This window comes from Cyprinodon tularosa, unplaced genomic scaffold (genome assembly GCF_016077235.1).
Source record: "Cyprinodon tularosa strain WSP-4 unplaced genomic scaffold, ASM1607723v1 ctg900, whole genome shotgun sequence".
NCBI lineage: Eukaryota > Metazoa > Chordata > Actinopteri > Cyprinodontiformes > Cyprinodontidae > Cyprinodon > Cyprinodon tularosa.
This window is the reverse complement of record NW_024039675.1, coordinates 265,060-282,797: the sequence shown is the minus strand read 5'-3', so window position 1 is coordinate 282,797 and position 17,738 is coordinate 265,060. Positions and strand designations below refer to the sequence as shown.

The 17,738-nt window shown below is 38.6% G+C and overlaps 1 protein-coding gene across 1 annotated transcript in view; it reads left to right on the top strand.

The window, feature by feature from the left end:
* The first annotated feature begins 1,481 nt into the window (after positions 1-1,481).
* cspg4 (chondroitin sulfate proteoglycan 4) overlaps positions 1,482-17,738 on the top strand; it is a 103,083-nt gene continuing 86,826 nt past the window's right edge. Inside the window, exon 1 of the mRNA XM_038274243.1 lies at positions 1,482-1,652. Within this exon, the coding sequence (XP_038130171.1) occupies positions 1,577-1,652 (76 nt within the window). The 5' untranslated portion in view covers positions 1,482-1,576. The remainder of the gene's footprint in view (positions 1,653-17,738) is intronic.

The window sequence follows — 17,738 nt, the reverse complement described above, 5'->3', positions numbered from 1 at the left end:
TTTGAGGGTTGCAAGGTGGCACAGTTTGTAGAACTATTAGCTTGCATGAAAAAGATCCTGGGTTCAATTCCCGGCCCTGGGTCTTTTTATTCATGGAGTTTGCATGTTCTCCCTATGAATGCATGGGTTCTATCTGGGTACTCTCTCAAAATACATGACTGTTAGGATAGATGAAGCAGGAGAAGATGGATGGATTATCATCTCAGTGTGTTTCTCTGGTATTTTGAGCATACAATTGACCAAACTACGGTGGCTGAGAAGTGCAAAACACATTTACAATTCAAAAACACATTAACAAATAAAAAACAAAATAACATTTGAAGAAACAAAATTATATTTTGTGAAACAAATGTATTTTTGAAAAAAAAGTTAAAATTTTTAAAAACAAATTTACATTTTAGCAAACAAATTTACATTAACAAATAAACAAAATAACATTTGAAGAAACAAAATTATATTTTATGAAACAAATGTATTTTTGAAAAAAAAAAGTTTAAATTTTTAAAAACACATTTACAATTCAAAAACACATTAACAAATAAAAAACAAAATAACATTTGAAGAAACAATTATATTTTATGAAACAATTTATTTTTGAAAAAAAAAGTTTAAATTTTTAAAAACAAATTTACATTTAAGGAAACAAATTCACATTTTAAATAAGTTAGATTTTAGGTGAGAGAAAGTTTCATTTTAGAGAAAAAAAATACATTATAGGGAAACAAATTTACATCTAAAAAAAAATTGACCGTTCGGAAACACTTGTACAAGTGCAAAGACAAAACTGCAAGTGGCAAAACACATTTACATAGCCAAAAACAAATTAACAAAAGACGGCTACACGGAAAGGGAATGTCCCAGTGGCCGGATGTGACGTCACGATTACCCTGACTTGTAGTACAAACAGCTCAATCTGTAGTCCTCCTGCTTCACGTGAAAAGTCAGCGGCGATTTTAGATGGAAAGAATTGCACTGAAGCTGTTTTTCTTAAGTTTACGCTAACCGAACAATGTTTTCAGCCAATTTACACCATTTTGTTCTTCGTGCGGACGGTCTCTGGAACTTTTACGGGACACGGTACAATTAAAAATGAACTGTTTATCCTAGCTGGTGTCCAGGAGCCACTCTGGTTACAAAATAAGACAAAAGGATGGAGTTTGAGATATCTGAAAATGAGATTTTAAGTATAATACAGACAGGCAGGGCTGCTGTGAAAGATGTGCTTACCAATCTCTGTCAACAAGGAGCATATGTGTATGCTAATAAGATTTACTTCTTCTTTTACACATAAGTGTAAATCAACAGGCTGTTCATCTGGGAGAGTCTGAGTGCTGTGTCAGCACAAAGGCACAGCATATGATTTTCCAGCCTCACATAGATGTAATCAGAGTGTCAGAGCAGTAGATGGGGGAAAAAAAGGAGGGCGTCCCTCTTGTGGTCCCACCCCGGCCCTGCCCCACTCTCATACAGAAGTATCCTTTAGCAGATCCCCCCCAAACTGGAAAGTCATTCAGTCCCTTCTGAATGGAGCGTCTTTAACGTCAGAGTGCAGGAGTTAACGTTCAGCAGCCCAACCATGAGAGCCCTGCTACCAGTCCTGGTCGGTGCCTTCCTGACCCCGCTGATCTGTCTCCACAGCCCTGTGCATGGAGGTAAGCGCCACTGCAAATCACTCTGTTAGTGTCCTGTTTGCTCCTGCTCCCTTCTGTCAAGTCAAAGATATATGAAGGGAGATCAGATCCCTGTCCCTGACTTAAAGCTTGGTCGTTGCATAAATCAAAGTATGACAGGCTGGAGAGCTAATGCATCAAACTTCCTCTAAACTGTCTCCAACTTTAATGCTATTTTTTTTTAAAGTCCCTCCTTGCTTTCACATTCTCCTTGCCTATTTCATTCATTGTGTTGAAGCCTTCCTATTTCTTAAATTTGGGAAAAGATGTGCCATATTCTAATCCTGGTTCAAGGTCTGATGTGACATCTGCTCTCATCAAATTTCAGATTTTTTTCTTTTTTTTGCCTTTTGCCTCAGCCTGCGGTGAAAATTTGAGTTTATTTTTCTTGCGAATGTTTACTTTTAAAGCGTGTTGCCAAAAGGCAGGAGGTTGTGAAGCTGAAGCCTTCTGAGCTTATAGATGCCCTGTGTCGGGTGCAATGAATGGCTCTTTCAAAGGAAAGTCCACGGTGACGAGAAGAGCTGCTCCTTATTCACCCGGGGAGAAGAGATGAAAGTAAGGGAGCTATAAATGTGTGAGAAAGGCAGCGTGTGTGAGGGAGGTGGCTGCTTTATGGCTGAGGCCCCTACAACGGTCCCTTGGGACTGGGTGAAGTGGCACAGGTATACTTTGTCCCTATTTGATGCAAAACCAAAGGGTCTTCGAATTAAAAATTACCAATCCTAGTTAAAAAAAAAAAAAAAAAATCATATAAGCATAAAAAATGTATGAATGACAAGTTGACAGCTTAAGTCTTGGGCTCGGACAGCTGTTGAGCACGCTGTTTCCCCCCATTTCTGCCTTCAGATTTCCAAAGTGTCAGCACACATTCCACTTCAATTAAGTCCCTGCCAAATCTCTCCAGGAGAGGCTCATTGGCAGTTAACGTGGGGGAAAAAAGTAGCTTTGATCAGAACACGAGAATAAGGCTTTGTTTTGGTGGCACAGAATCAAAGCTCAGCTGGGAAGCCGTACTCGATTTTCCTCAGTGCTGTGATCAATTCTTCAGAGGCATAAAAAGAGTCGTCTGCCCCTCCTGTTTGCTCATTTGCAGATAAGCCTCACTGAATGCTGTGACGACGGTGACACCTCAGCTAGAGGACTTAGCAGCACATCGACCCGACAGTGGCTTGTTGGAGTGTGGTCAAATCGCATCTGCTGGCAATTTGTGAGGCACAGTTTTCATAACGGTCTGAAGTATGGTGCAGACATCACATAGCTTTACAGCCGGTGCTGTCGGGGTGCACGATGAATCAAATGCAGTTTGTTGAGGATTTGCAGTGCCTTGCAAGATATACTCGAAGGCCTTGAACTTTTCAACTTTTTTCCACAGAGAGTTGATAAGTTTCACTTTGATTTTATATGTGACTCAGACTACAGAACAACAGTTAGTCTAACACCTTGCATTTGTTGACATTTATGGAGGAATTAAAAGAGGAAAGCAATTCTGGAATTAAAATGATAGGAAAGTATGAAGGTAGTTTGCCTGGACAAAATTTGATTTCAGAAGTGTGTGTGTGTGTGTGTGGGGGGGGTTGCAAATATTTTTTTATATAACTAACTTCTGCATTTTTGACCATCCTATCACAGACCTGATTCAGTGGCGCATCAGATGTTTGTCAAATGAGCTTCCCAGGAGTGACAGCGGTGACAGCCAAACAGACTAGGAAAGATGGTGGGGTAATCAGGAGCTTGTGGGCGGTCTAAACTCAGGGAAGTGGGCTTTAGCTTTAGCTGTGGTTTTCCGCTTGGTCCTAGTGCTCGATGAATGTCTTTGTACTTTTTGTAACATTGTCTTTGGAAGGTAAAACATGCAGGGGACCAAAACAGACTGTTTATTAGTAAAAAAACAAAATTGTGAGTGGGTCAAAGTAAATAACCCAAAACCTATTAACTGGAGTACACACACACTTCCCCAAATTAAACATGGTACTGGCAGCATCATACTGTGGGGATGCATTAATATAGAAATAGGAACATCAAAACTCAGAGTTGATGAAAGCTGATGCTTCAGAGGGAGCAACGGGGCAACACCCCATAGCATACAGTCAGCATTGAGAGGGTATGGTTTAGCTAACAGCTAGATAAAGCTTTAAAATCTATGGCAGGGTTTCATGTCTATGACAAACACAGCTGTGTTTGTCTGTTGCATGAAAGTCAGATAAAACATGTTGAAACATATGGTATAAACAGGGTAGAAATTGGAAATGCTTAATGGCTTTTGCTGCTTTCTTGTAGGACCAAATGTTCCTCTAATGAAAATGATAGTAGGATGAATTGGGGAAAATCTGCACAAAGGAGAGGTTTCTCCTAATCTAATTACATGTGCTGGCAATTTTCCCGCCTTCTCAGTGTGACAGAACTCCCCCAGTGACCCCGGAGACCTAAATGTTAATGTTGACCAGATGTACCAGGTCCCTGATTAGATTCTGGGGCCCCTGATCGCTCCAGAAAACACCTACCACAAGCTGCTGATAAGCTCTTATGTAAATGATCAATAAGGGTAAAAGAGGATTACAACTTTTTCTTGAATTCCACCAATTCTAATGTCAACGCTTTGCTGTTCATGGGATTTTTGTTGCCTTTTACTGTCATCAGTTTGTTCCTAAGAGATCTGTATGTAACAGTTTGGTCCTAGAACATCTTGCACAAAGTAGAAGTTGTTTAGATGAGGCACAGTGAGCCTCCCCTGTCATAATAAATTGTTCTCACAGGCGTAGCCTTACAGTTTCGTGTGCTGTTATTTTCTGCTAGTAAAGGATCTAGGTTCCATACCTGTGCTGCAATTTAGGCATCACCAAATCATTAACAGGGCAGATTCCATGTCTCTGCTTTCATGTAGAAAACTTTCTAAGTAAGATGAAGCATGTAACTGCTGATGCATTTTGGCTAAATGTAGCTGCTTCTCCTACCAAACTGCTCTAATCACTTTGAAACATTTCACTTGAGGGAAAAAACTTTAAGTGGAATTTCAACCTTGCACTTTGTTGCAATGGTCCCTGTAAAGATATGAAATAAAGTATGAAGTGTGTCTGTACATAAAGATGGCTCAACCTGTAAGAGGATTACCAGAACCCTAAAACTGAGCCTCGGGGCCAGTGCAAAGGTCATACAGCTGTTAAAAAGGATGGGTTCTGATTCAAACAGGTCAAACTGAGGTCAATTTATTATTGTTTAGCGCATATGCTCTGCATTATGTCTAGAGGTATGAGTTCTGTCAGCATTACCACTGAGCTTGCAGATGTGGAGGGTCATCCTGTAAGTCCTTAGACCATAGTGTATGCATCAAACTGGTCTATATGGCTGTTATCACAGAAGGAAGCCTTTTCCAAAGCTGATGCACAGGAAAGTAGCTAAGTGATACAAAGACATAAATTAGTGGGACCATGTCCAGTGGAATGGCATAGGGGAGGAGTACACAGGCAGGTCTGTCTTGCCTACAGTTAAGCATGGTGGTGAGAGGGTAATGGTTTGGTGCTATACGGGTGCTGGTAGGCCTTAACCTTTTTGAGCATAAATTTCCCTAACGCTTCAAAGGTAGCTACTGGAATAATCTGCAAAGACTCTGTGACTTCATGGAGCTGCTGGATGTAAGAAACCTTATGCTCTTCCACCTCCAACACTTAGAGGTGACGCATATTACCAGATGTAACACACCTCAGACTTTACAGCACTAAGAGGTCAGGTAGTCTATAATCTGTATAATTTTCTATTTTTTCTGTTTTTCACAACACAAAACTAATAAAAATGTAAAAAAAAAAAAAAAAAAAAAACAGAAATGAAGTCATTTTACTATTTGTTTTAGAGTTTCTTTTTTGTTGTTTTTTGGTTTTTGCTAGTAGCAAATTAGATTTCTACATCAACGATTTCGCTTAAATGTTTTGTCAACTACTATTTTATAACTTCATTAGTGTAAGAAGGATGCAAACTTAAACAGTTCAGTACGCTGTTCTCTGCAGGACACATAAAATAAGGACAAAAGTTACATAGTTGGTGGAAATCTAATTAAAATGTTCAGGCTGGAATTAGTACCAAAGATATATTAATTGTTATAAAAGATTGCATTGGCAAGCTGAAATGGTTGATTAAAATATAAATGAGCTAAATGGCTTATATATAAAACATTAACAAAAATTTATTTTAATGAAATTATCGTAGTGAAAAGTGACTTGATTCTAATATCATACAAATAAAAGCTGGTATTCCTTCTTTAAAAGCATACTAACTATTCAGCAAACTTTTAGATGCTGATATGGTTCCACTGTGAAATGTAAAAGTGACATTTTTATGGCTCAGACACAGACAGGCTGCGCTGCGTTGTATTGAGCAACCATGTGAGAGCACTTTTCCACATCAGGGGATGCTCACTTTATCATAGCTGTATCTAAAATTGAACATGACATGTTCCTGTTTCGAGTTTTTTTTCCCCTCAAAACATCCTAACAGCCCTGTATCTCCTCAGCAACCATTTAGGTTCTCTTAAGTCATCCTTTCACAGGATTTATGAAAAAAAATGACCAGCCCGTTCCGTCCAATCCAAATCCTCCTCAAAGTCGCACATGTTTGGTTGGTATGGTGACCGTCTCACTTTTTTGTCAGGATGTTTATAAAAACAGGAAGCCTCTGGTTGTTAAATGTACTTTTCAAAGCTCTCCTCCTTCAAAGAACACGTGTGCTGCTACTTTTTTCTCCAGTGAACAGATAATGACAAGATATTTTTCTCACCCCATTAACATCTCCATTCACAGCAGCCCAAATTTGCCTTTTTAGGATCCATTTTTGTGCATTTGGGATTTTCTGCAAAACAAAAGTAAAACAAAGAAAAAAATACATAGTATGAGACAGCAGGGAGATGAAAAGAAGATAAACAAAACTGAAATTTGTCTTCGTGGACTGTCCGTTTTCCATATTTTCAGGATTAAATCAGGCAGTAATATTAATTATTCTACATTCAAGCAAGCTGTGGTCAAGTTTCCACAAGGGAGAGGGATCCTTTTTTTTTATAACTGCAACTTTTATCAGTTTTTACCTTTTCTGCAAAGTCTATTTTGACTTTATGATTTCAATTGGTTTTTTATTGTCTTTTTTATGTTATTTTATATACTATTCTATTGTAATTATTCCAGCAACATTGCTCTGTTTTATTACAACATCTGGTAGTCTCTGAGCAAAGGTGAATGTCTGCTTTCTTTGTAAGATATTGATGGAAACAGTTACAGTAGCAATGCAAACCATGCTAAGCTAAAAACAGCTTGACATGTCCAAATCAATTTTTTTTTTCGGCATATATGTAGAGCCTCTAAAATGGACTTTAAATCTGATGAAGACATCTCTGTAAAGGAGTCAGACTTTTGCATGCGTAAATGAAGAAGTTCCCTTCAAAATTATATAGCAGTTTTCCTATGAAAGTAATAAGAAATAATACTTTAAATATTTAAAAGCAGTTACTGGGCTTTTTTTTCCTTTTAACAAACTCTAGAGGTGTCTTTGCGTTAGAATGACTACATTTTCTTTACGTGCAAGTCAATTTGTATGGAAGATATTCTGCTCACTGACAAGCTTGTCCTTTTGGTTTCATGATAGCAAGACGTTTCTAACATCACTGAGCATGGGAAACAATCAATATTGATCATTTTTCTCATAAAATAAGTCCCTCACTGCTTGCTTGACATTTCTGGCTGCTTCTTTCAGAGCGAAGGTTTCAGGGCGTCATGGTTTATTAACTATTTTGGGGCATTCTGGCCCGAGGCAAACATCCTTGAAGCTCAGTAGCACAGGTTGTCTCTATGAGCAGCCAGCCTTGCCTTGCTCCTTCCTTCTTTCGAACTTTGTCTCTTCTCTGCAGGATGAATTTTCCAACCTGCAGCTATAGCATAAGCAGTAAATTTCAGCCCAGAGTAGGTTTAATTCACATAACATCTCTGCTCATACCTCTGACGAGATGTCTTTCAGCAAGACATGCTAACTTTGTCAATCATTTAAGTTTGCTGATTTGGTCAGATATAGATTTCTTGCTCAAATGTGTATCTGACCATTAAATTCAATTCAATTAAATTCAATTCAGTTTATTTATATAGCGCCAAATTCACAACACATGTCATCTCAAGGCACTTTACAGTTCAACCAGATCATACAGTCAAATTGATACAAAGTTTTCTATCTAAGGAAAACCAGTTGATTGCATTGACTCATTGACTCAAATACAATCCCCCACACTAAGCATGCTTGTAGCGACAGTGGAGAGGAAAAACTCCCTTTTAACAGGAAGAAACCTCCAGCAGAACCAGGCTCAGTGTGAGCGGCCATCTGACAGAAGACAGAAGCAGAGATACAAAAAGCAGCTGTAAAAGGCGGCCCCGTCCAGGAAACACGCAGCCAGGCAGACGAGCTCCAAGGCAGCTCCCATGCCAGAGGACGAAGAGAGCACATCCACTCAGTCACGGTCAGAGAAACAGGACCACACTGGAAAACAGGCCGATCTCCAACATCTACAAACAAGGGTGTTGATAGAAGCAGCACAGCTGATGTTTCTTTCCAGGATGACGTCACAGCCAAGCAGGAACAGACGAGGCAAAGCTACTCTGAGGAAAAGCAGAGAGAGTAGAAGGTTAGAGATTGAACTAACAGATTCTGCAGAATAGGAGAACAGAGAGAGAATAAAGCAGAATGATGAAATGGGGGTCCCTATGTCCTCCAAAAGTCTAAGCCTATAGCAGCATAACTATAGAGATAGCTCAGGATAACCTGAGCCACCCTAACTATAAGCTTTATCAAAAAGGAAAGTTTTAAGCCTAGCCTTAAAAGTAGACAGGGTGTCTGCCTCACGGACTAAAACTGGTAGTTGGTTCCACAGGAGAGGAGCCTGATAACTAAAAGATCTGCCTCCCATTCTACTTTTAGAAATTCTAGTAACGATTAGTAAACCTGCAGATTGAGAGCGAAGTGCTCTGTTAGGAACATAAGGAACAATCAGATCTCTGATATAAGATGGAGCTTGGCCATTTAAGGCTTTATATGTGAGAAGGAGGATTTTAAATTCTATTCTTGATTTAACAGGAAGCCAATGAAGAGAAGCCAGGATAGGCGAGATATGATCTCTCTTTTTAATTTTCATTAGAACTCTGGCTGCAGCATTTTGGATCAGCTGAAGGCTTTTAACTACAGTTTGTGGACTTCCTGATAGTAAAGAATTACAATAGTCCAGCCTTGAAGTAACAAATGCATGGACTAGTTTCTCAGCATCACCCCTGGACAGGATATTTCTAATTTTTGTAATGTTCCTCAGATGAAAGAAGGAAATTCTAGAAACCTCTTTGATGTGGGATTTAAATGACAGGTCCTGATCAAAAATAACACCAAGATTTTTTACTTTATTATCTGAAATCAGTTTAATCCCATCCAAATGAAGTGACTGGCTAATCAGTTTCTTTTTCAGAGACTCTGGTCCAAAGACTATAACTTCTGTTTTGTCTGCATTCAGGAGCAGAAAGTTAAGAGTCATCCAGGTTTTTATGTCTTCAAGACATGCCTGTAATCTATGTAATGGGTTAGCTTCATCTGGATTTATAGACAGATATAGCTGGGTATCATCAGCGTAACAGTGGAAATTAATCCCATGCTGTCTAATAACTCTACCAATTGGGAGCATGTATAAAGTAAAGAGAATTGGTCCTAGCACTGATCCCTGTGGTACTCCACAGGTAACCTTTGAGCGTGTTGAAGATCTATCATTAACATGAACAAACTGAATTCGATCAGATAGATAAGATTTAAACCAGTCTAGTGCTGTTCCTTTAATTCCAACAAAATATTCAAGTCTTTCTAAAAGAATATTATGGTCAACTGTATCAAATGCAGCACTAAGATCCAACAGGACGAGCACAGATACAAGTCCATTATCTGAGGCCATGAGAATATCATTAGTGACTTTCACCAGAGCTGTTTCAGTGCTATGATGAGCTCTAAAGCCAGACTGAAACTCTTCAAAAAGTTCATTATGGTGGAAGTGATCGCAAACTTGTTTGGCAACTACTTTCTCAAGAATTTTGGATAAGAAAGGAAGATTGGATATAGGTCTATAATTGACCAAGTCATCTGGGTCAAGAGACGGTTTCTTAAGCAGAGGTTTAATTACAGCAACCTTAAAAGCTTTAGGTACATATCCCTGTAACAGAGATAGATTAATCACATCTAAAATGGAGGAGGAGATCAAAGGGAATACCTCCTTAAATAACCTGGTTGGAACTGGATCTAACATACAAGTTGAAGGCTTAGATGAAGACAATAATTTTGCTAATTCAGAGAGTTCAACTGGATCAAAGCAGTCTAAACCCGGTTCAGATTCCATGACTACCTCAGGTACAATCGCGGATAGAGGAGTGCTTATGATCTTATTTTTAATAAGATCAATCTTATTTATAAAGAATCCCATAAAATCATTGCTGCTAAGAGCAGGTGGAATGGACGGTTCAACAGAGCTATGGCTCTGGGTGAGTTTGGCAACTGTATTAAAAAGAAATCTAGGATTATTCTTATTCTCCTCTATTAATGAGGAGAAGTATGCTGCTCTTGCTTTACAAAGAGTCCTCTTATACAGCAGTAAACCATTTTTCCAGACTAGGAAGGACTCTCGCAGGCCTGTGGAGCGATATTTTCTCTCCAGTTTCCTAGCATTTTGCTTCAAAGTACGCAGCTCTGCATTAAACCAAGGAGCAAGCTTTCTATTTTTAACGGTTTTCATTTTCAAAGGAGCTGCGTTGTCTAAGGCAATACGCAGAGAACTAGCAACCCCATCAACAAAATCATCAACCTGTGAAGGGGAATAAGCTAAGCTTTTGCACTCTGCAGCACTGCTCAGTGACACAGAGGAGAGAGAAAGTGAAGCAGATTCTTTAAAATTTATAACTGCACTATCTGATAAAGATCTACTAAAATTGAACCTTCTTTTGGGGGAGGAGAACTCTGTTAAAGTAATCCTGAAGGTTATTAGAAAGTGGTCAGAGAGGACAGGGTTGTGAGGAAATACTGTTATTTCTTCACATTCTATGCCGTATGTCAGCACAAGATCCAAAGTATGAAGATGAGAATGCGTGGGACTATTCACATTTTGAACAAAGCCAATAGTGTCTAAGATAGCATTAAAGGCTGCTCTTAAGCTATCGCCTTAAATGTCAGCATGGATGTTAAAATCTCCCACTATGATGACCCTGTCAGTATTTAATACCAAATCAGAAAGGAACTCTGAAAACTCATCTAAAAATTCAGAGTAAGGACCTGGTGGACGATACAAAGTTACAAAAAGAAGAGGTTTTCTTGCCTTGAAATTTGGATCAGGGAAATTAAGGGTTAAATGTTCAAAAGAGTTGTAGGTATTAATTGTTTTGGGAGTAATCAGTAAGTCAGACTGGAAGATTGTTGCTACTCCTCCTCCTCGCCCAGAACTTCTGGGGATGTGAAAATTTAAATAGCTTGAAGGAGTTGCCTCATTTATGCTCACATAATCCTCTTGCTGCAGCCAGGTTTCTGTAAGGCAAAACAAGTCAATGTGATTATCACAAATCAAGTCATTAACTAGTAGACTTTTAGAGGAAAGCGATCTTATGTTAAACAGACCGCATTTAATTGTTTTAACTTTTTCCCCAATTGGAGTTATTTTGATTTTAATTAGATTATCATGATTTACTCCTTTGGGAATCTTTGCTAATTTATTAGATTTTGGTCGTGGGCAAGACACTGTCTGGATGGAGTAAAGAGTGGGTAACAGTAGAGAAGCTGCAGAGATGTGTGTTAAACTACAACTCTGCTTCCTGGTCTGCACCCTGGGTGGTCAGGGTTTTGGAGGACTAATAAATGTGGCCAGATTCCTAGAAAGAAGAGCTGCACCATCCAAAGTGGGATGGATGCCGTCTCTCCGAATCAGACCAGGCTTTCCCCAAAAGGATTGCCAATTATTAATGTAGCCCACATTGTTTTCAGGACACCACCTAGACAACCAGCGGTTGAATGACGACATGCGGCTAAACATGTCATCACTGGTCAGATCAGGGAGGGGACTAGAGAAAATTACGGAGTCCGACATTTTTTTGGCAAACTTACACACCGAAGCCACACTAATTTTAGTGACCTCCGATCGGCGTAACCGGGTGTCATTACCACCAGCGTGAATAACAATCTTACTGTATTTAACCTTATCCTTAGCCAGTAGTTTCAGGTAGGATTTGATGTCGCCCGTTCTGGCCCCCGGCAAACATTTGACTATGGTCCCTGGTGTCTCTAATGCCACGTTTCTGACTATGGAGCTGCCAATCACAAGAGTGGCCTTCTCAGTGGGTGTGTCACTGAGTGGGGAAAACCGGTTAGAAACGTGAACGGGTTGGTGGTGACACATTCATTACACTGAATCACATGTAAAACTGAATGAACCTTGATACAATCATAAAGGGAATACTTTAGCATCTAGATTTTCACAGCTTTAGCAACTCATTAATAACAAGTTAGTGAAAGTTACTCCACAAATAAAAGAAACTAAAGAGATTTTTTCTTAACAGAAAAGTTAGCTTTGGAAATTGTTATACTCTTTTAGTTCCCCTTGCTTGTAAAACTGGGTAACCTTGGATCAAGGGCAGACAACCAACTGAGCAGCTGCTCCAGGCCCTACGCTCAAAAAAGCACTGAAATAAACCTCAGGGCTACAGGTTATTAGAGAATCCAACACAAAGTCTGCTATGCACTCATTAGAAACATGCAATATTTAGATTTTTTTTTTTATTATATTTACTATCATTAAATTTCAGCATGAAATCAAACAAGAACGATCGCTTAAAAAATGTATCTAAGGTCTCCTAGTCTTGCCTCTGGTATCCAGGTGGTCTGTGATCAAAGTGGTATAACAGTTTCAGCTCCTGGTCAGACAGAAGTACCGCAGGAAGCAACTATGGGGGATCTAATAAATTCTAAAATGCTGGCATCATCTTTTAGCTTAGAATAAAAGAATAAATAAAATCCTGGTCTGCCATATTCAGTGGAGCATACAACAAACCAGCAAACAGATTAAGTTCCTAGGATTTGATGAAGCGAGCAGATAATTTATGCCAAAAAGTCAACCGACCAACTGCAGCTGAATGACGAATGTGCCGAAATACACTATAATCTGTGTGAAAATCAACGTAACAAGGACATCCAAGATCTATTTCCTTTCTTATCTCACAAAATTTAAGAAAAGAAACATAATATAAACAGTATGACTCTCATAAGCTACAGGAATGCAGTGGCATAAACCCCTAGATGCCATACATTCTTTGAAATTTTATTCCGAGCCTTATTGAATTTGAGATCTTCTTTGGCTTGGAAAAATATGACATGTGGATGACTGTGACCGTCTCTGTCCCTCTCCTCCCAACGTCTTTTGCAGTATCTCATGTTTTTATTTCCCAAGCGAGGCACTGAGCGATAATAAGCGTGGTGAAAGGCCATATCTGCAAACATAATGTATGAGTCATGTAGCACTGGAAAGAATTGCTCTTCAGGTGAGGCAGGGGGGCAGGAGCCGAAGCCATCTGGTTGTCCTTCACAGATGTGCCAGAGGAACTTGTCTTCCAAAAAAAGAGAGATAAATTCTGCATTCTTATTGAATCCAGTGTTAGTTCTCAGAGAGTTCAAAAGCAAAAGAGCTCATTTTATTCTCATTGTGATGCAGGAGACCTAACAAACAGAAAAAAAGGAAGACACATCACTCGCCTTGAGGACTCTATCCTCCCTTGGCAGATGATCTTTCCCCACGCTGCTCCCTTTGAGGTGGCTGGCTGTCAAAGGGAAGCAGCACGGATTATATTCTAGGGCTGTGATCTGCTTAGAGCAGGAACCCAGCCCACACACAGACCTTATTTAGCACGCTTGTGTACACAAAAGAGTTTCTGTACATAAACACAGACCCAAATTCTGATCCTAGGTGGAAGGTCAAAGGCCATCTGGTGGTGGTCCTTCTTTGTTTTTATAACCTTTTCACTTGGAAAACATCAATTGGTTGAAGGCGCTTGTGCAGCAGTTTAGTGACAGATGGGCTACACCCAAATTCAAGGTCTGTAAGTGGCAATCTGGGACTTCAGATTGTTGTGATTACCTTGTAGCTGTGTTATTTTATGCAATTCTGAGAGCATAGCATTACCTGCAGCAGCAGCAACAACATGAGGTTAAACAGTGTGACTAGAGGAGAAAAAATAATCAACTCTTGGTTCCTGGATAAAACCTCAGAGGATTGGAAGGGGAGAGACAGTGGGAAATTTGGTGAGAAAAAAAAAAACAATCATGCACTTTAACAAATAATTAAAGTGCCTGAAGAAGTTTTAAAAAAGTATTTCTAAAACAAATCTGAACATCGGTGATTATTATTTATGGGTCCATGTGGTGTTCAGAATTTGTTTCATTACACATCCTGTTGCCTAAATCTGAAACTGATTTAAATAATTTTAATTATCAGTTGTTGAGTACATGCATAATAAATAATCAGGAAAGCATGGAAGTAAACTTTTATGAAGCTTCAAAGGACTGGATCCCGGCGTAGAGGGTCACCTCACAGCAAGACAACGACACTAAACCTGTACTAGAATGTGAAGGTTTAGGTCAAAGCATATTGGTAAATGATTTGCCAAGACCTAAATCTCAGATCTTCAGAATAGTTTAAAAAGTACTCAAGGTTTTGACTAGTTCAGCTTTTTGTAAGCAAGAGTGAAGAAAAAATAGAGTTTCTATGCAGTAGATAAGCCATTAGTTGCAGTGTTGAGTACTTATGCAGTTCAGACTCTCTTCTTTGCCAAAGTTTATTAAAAAAAAAAACATTTTAGTCTGTGGCTGAAAAAGATGTGAGTATAAATATTTTCAGAAGATACTGTATGTCATAATTTTTAGTCTTACATTAGTTTTGGCATGGAGAATGCATGCTGAGCCTCTGGAAAGGCAGCATGAATCACATCATGGGAGCTGCTCCCTGATTGGTGGAACAGCGTTGGGAAAAGCTCAAGGTTTCCCCTCAAACATCTGGAACTGGCTTGGAACAAGAAGGACTTTAATCATCTTGTCGCCTCCTGTTTTCTCTAACCTAATATAGCCAAAATAATGGAAGTGAAAAAAAAAAGTTAAAATACAGCAGTCAGTGGAGGAGTTTGAACGAATGTTAAACTAGGTATATATAAATATATATATATATATATATATATATATATATATATATATATATATATATATATATATATATATATATATATATATATATATATATATATATATATATATAATACATATATATGCCATGTATTGGATTTCATTAGAGTGAGACTGTATTCTATTGCAACACTGTCTGCCTCTTGCTATCCCCTGGAGAGAGGACTCTGCTATTTTAACAGTTGTGGAAGCTGTGCATGACTCATTTTTTTAAATAAAAAGAAATCCGTTGTCAGTCTGGGGAGCCACCCCCCGACATCCAACTCTAAGGGAAGATGAGTCACAAGCACAAGGCCAGAGTGGCTAATCATGAGATATCACACTTTGAAAAAATTGCTTTATTTTTTTGTTTGTTTTTTAGAGTGTGTTATTAAGCTTTTGGCTCTATGATGCTGTTTGTTTTGCCTTCAGGATTAGGTTTAGGTTTGGTGTTGATGTAAAGAATTTTGTTTGTTTTCTTGTCATTTATAACCCTTTTGTCATATTATAACTAACTGCATTCATATTCATGTTACCTTTACCAGCATACATTTTTAAAAGCTTTTTTAAGGCTTGCCAAAATTTCTCTTTTGGATTTAGGTCTGGAGTTGGAGACATTCTAAAACATTAATATTCTTTTACTCAAATCGTTTTATGTAGCACTAGAAGACTTGAGGGCCGAGGTCCTGTTGCTAATGTTTTATTTCCCCTTCTGCCACATTTACAAGGCTTTACCAGGATTTAAACCACAAATGCCTGATATACTAGCTTTCCATCACTGTTAAAAGAAAAAATACTTCCACCACAACATGGCACTAGCATTACCTTTGTGAAATGTGTGTTCATTGTGATTTTTAGAGGTCTTTGCATGCAGGCTAAAACATTAGTGGAATGGTTAATATAGTCAATCCCCATCATTTAAAGTATGCTAAATGCAGATGTGCATGCAGCAATAGCGTTTTCTTATTAATTAGCTTTTCTTAGACCTTAATACATAAATGTGCTACAATTTTAAGATTATTATTAGAAAAAGTATGTTGGTCTGTCATGAAAATCATGGTAAAAACATTTAAGTTTCTGGTTTTAATAGGAGGTAAGACACAGCATATGTGTAAAGCTCAATGAAGGTTTTTTTTTATATTAGTTAACTTTGTCAGAGGGCATTCTTAACAAGCTAGAAACACTTGATGGATTTCTGTAATGAAAGTGTCCTCATTTACATTTTCCACATGGACTAATTTCAGTGATGCAAGTAAATATGATGTCTTCCTCATGGCAGTAGCCAGTTTCCTGTTCTATTTCCCATAAAATGGCGCCAAGAGACTGAGCTTAGGAGGGCTACTTTTTGTTGAGTGGAGACATGAAGGCATATCAGTGCCAAAGCCTGTCTAGTTGAAGATCTCCATCAATGCTGCCATGGGACCCAGAAGCAGTCGGAGTAATTTAAGGCCAGACAGCATCATTACGCAGTAACGTCAGACAGAATCAACAGGGCAATGGGGCCGGGGCGAGAAGGGGTGTGGGGAGCTGGCGGGGTTAGCACCAGACCCAGCATCTGGCAGATGACAGCCTAAAGTAGCATGTGGATGATAAATATAGCTGGAGAACCAACAAAAGATCATGTTGACTTCACATGAGGCTGACAAAAAAAAGGGAAAGGAGGAAAAGCAATTCAGGGAGGGGATTCTGTGTGTGTGAATTCATGACTGTGTTTATGGAAGGCTCGTGAGGGCGTGTATTCTTTTTGCACTGTGGTTCACACAGAATCTAGTGTTAGGCAGCCGGAGCAAATGCCGTCATCCGGCCTGCTATGAAGGCTAAGAATAACTGGAGGAAATAATGCGTCCCATGAAGTTTGGTTTGACTCACTGTTGGGCCGTCAACAGCGACAAAAAGCGCAGCACAGCGGGGATTAAACACACATCTCTGATCTGCAAACAGCTCCTCCAATCAATCTCCAAGTGGAATACTGAAACCTTCATCATTTAAATAAGAACAATAAAGAATCATGTCGCTGTATTTAGGTTAAAATCTTACAATCATGTAGAAAAATCTACTTGATTATCATTTTGGGGATATATCAGGGATGAAATCAGAAAATAAGGTTTTTATTTGTTTACTTGGTTGACTTGATTGGTTAAAATATATTCTATGTAGAGCGAAGTTAAGATGAGATAAGTGCAAAGAGGAGAAAAAGCAGAAAAAACGGGAAATGTCTTAAGGTTTTATTTTTCTAATATTCAGAAGTACATATTTAAGATGCTGTTTCATGAGAAAGAAGAAATGAGAAAATTTTTAAGGAAGGATTTGTTCACCATGATTAGAATTACAGTCAATCATGTTTGGTCGGATGCATTGTGACAGCTTGACTTATTTAGTCCCACATATTATAAGGATAGTTTCACGAGGGCTCTCTGGTACAGTGGGCTAACACCTGTCCAACAGGTGGGAAACTCTCAGTCTATTTATAGTGGGCCAACAATAAACATTCTCAAGCGGCATATATACAGGGAGGGTAAAAATGACTGTAAAGTTAACCTATAGCCCATATCTTCTATTATTATTTTCCAGCAGAGTGAAGTAAAGAAAACTTCTATTTTTAAATTTACACTAAAAATCAGAAGTTAGATTCAATGTGTTTCCAGCTTTTACTGTGATTTATTTGACCACAGTCAAATAAAACTGTGTTTGTATAATTATAGACATAAGACTTAATATTGATTAAAACTTGTCAAATAGGAACTATATTTATCCATTTGTATAACTTATCATTATTACTTCATACTTTAACTTTTGTGGTGCTTTTATAAAGACAAAACTTTAGGGTAAAAA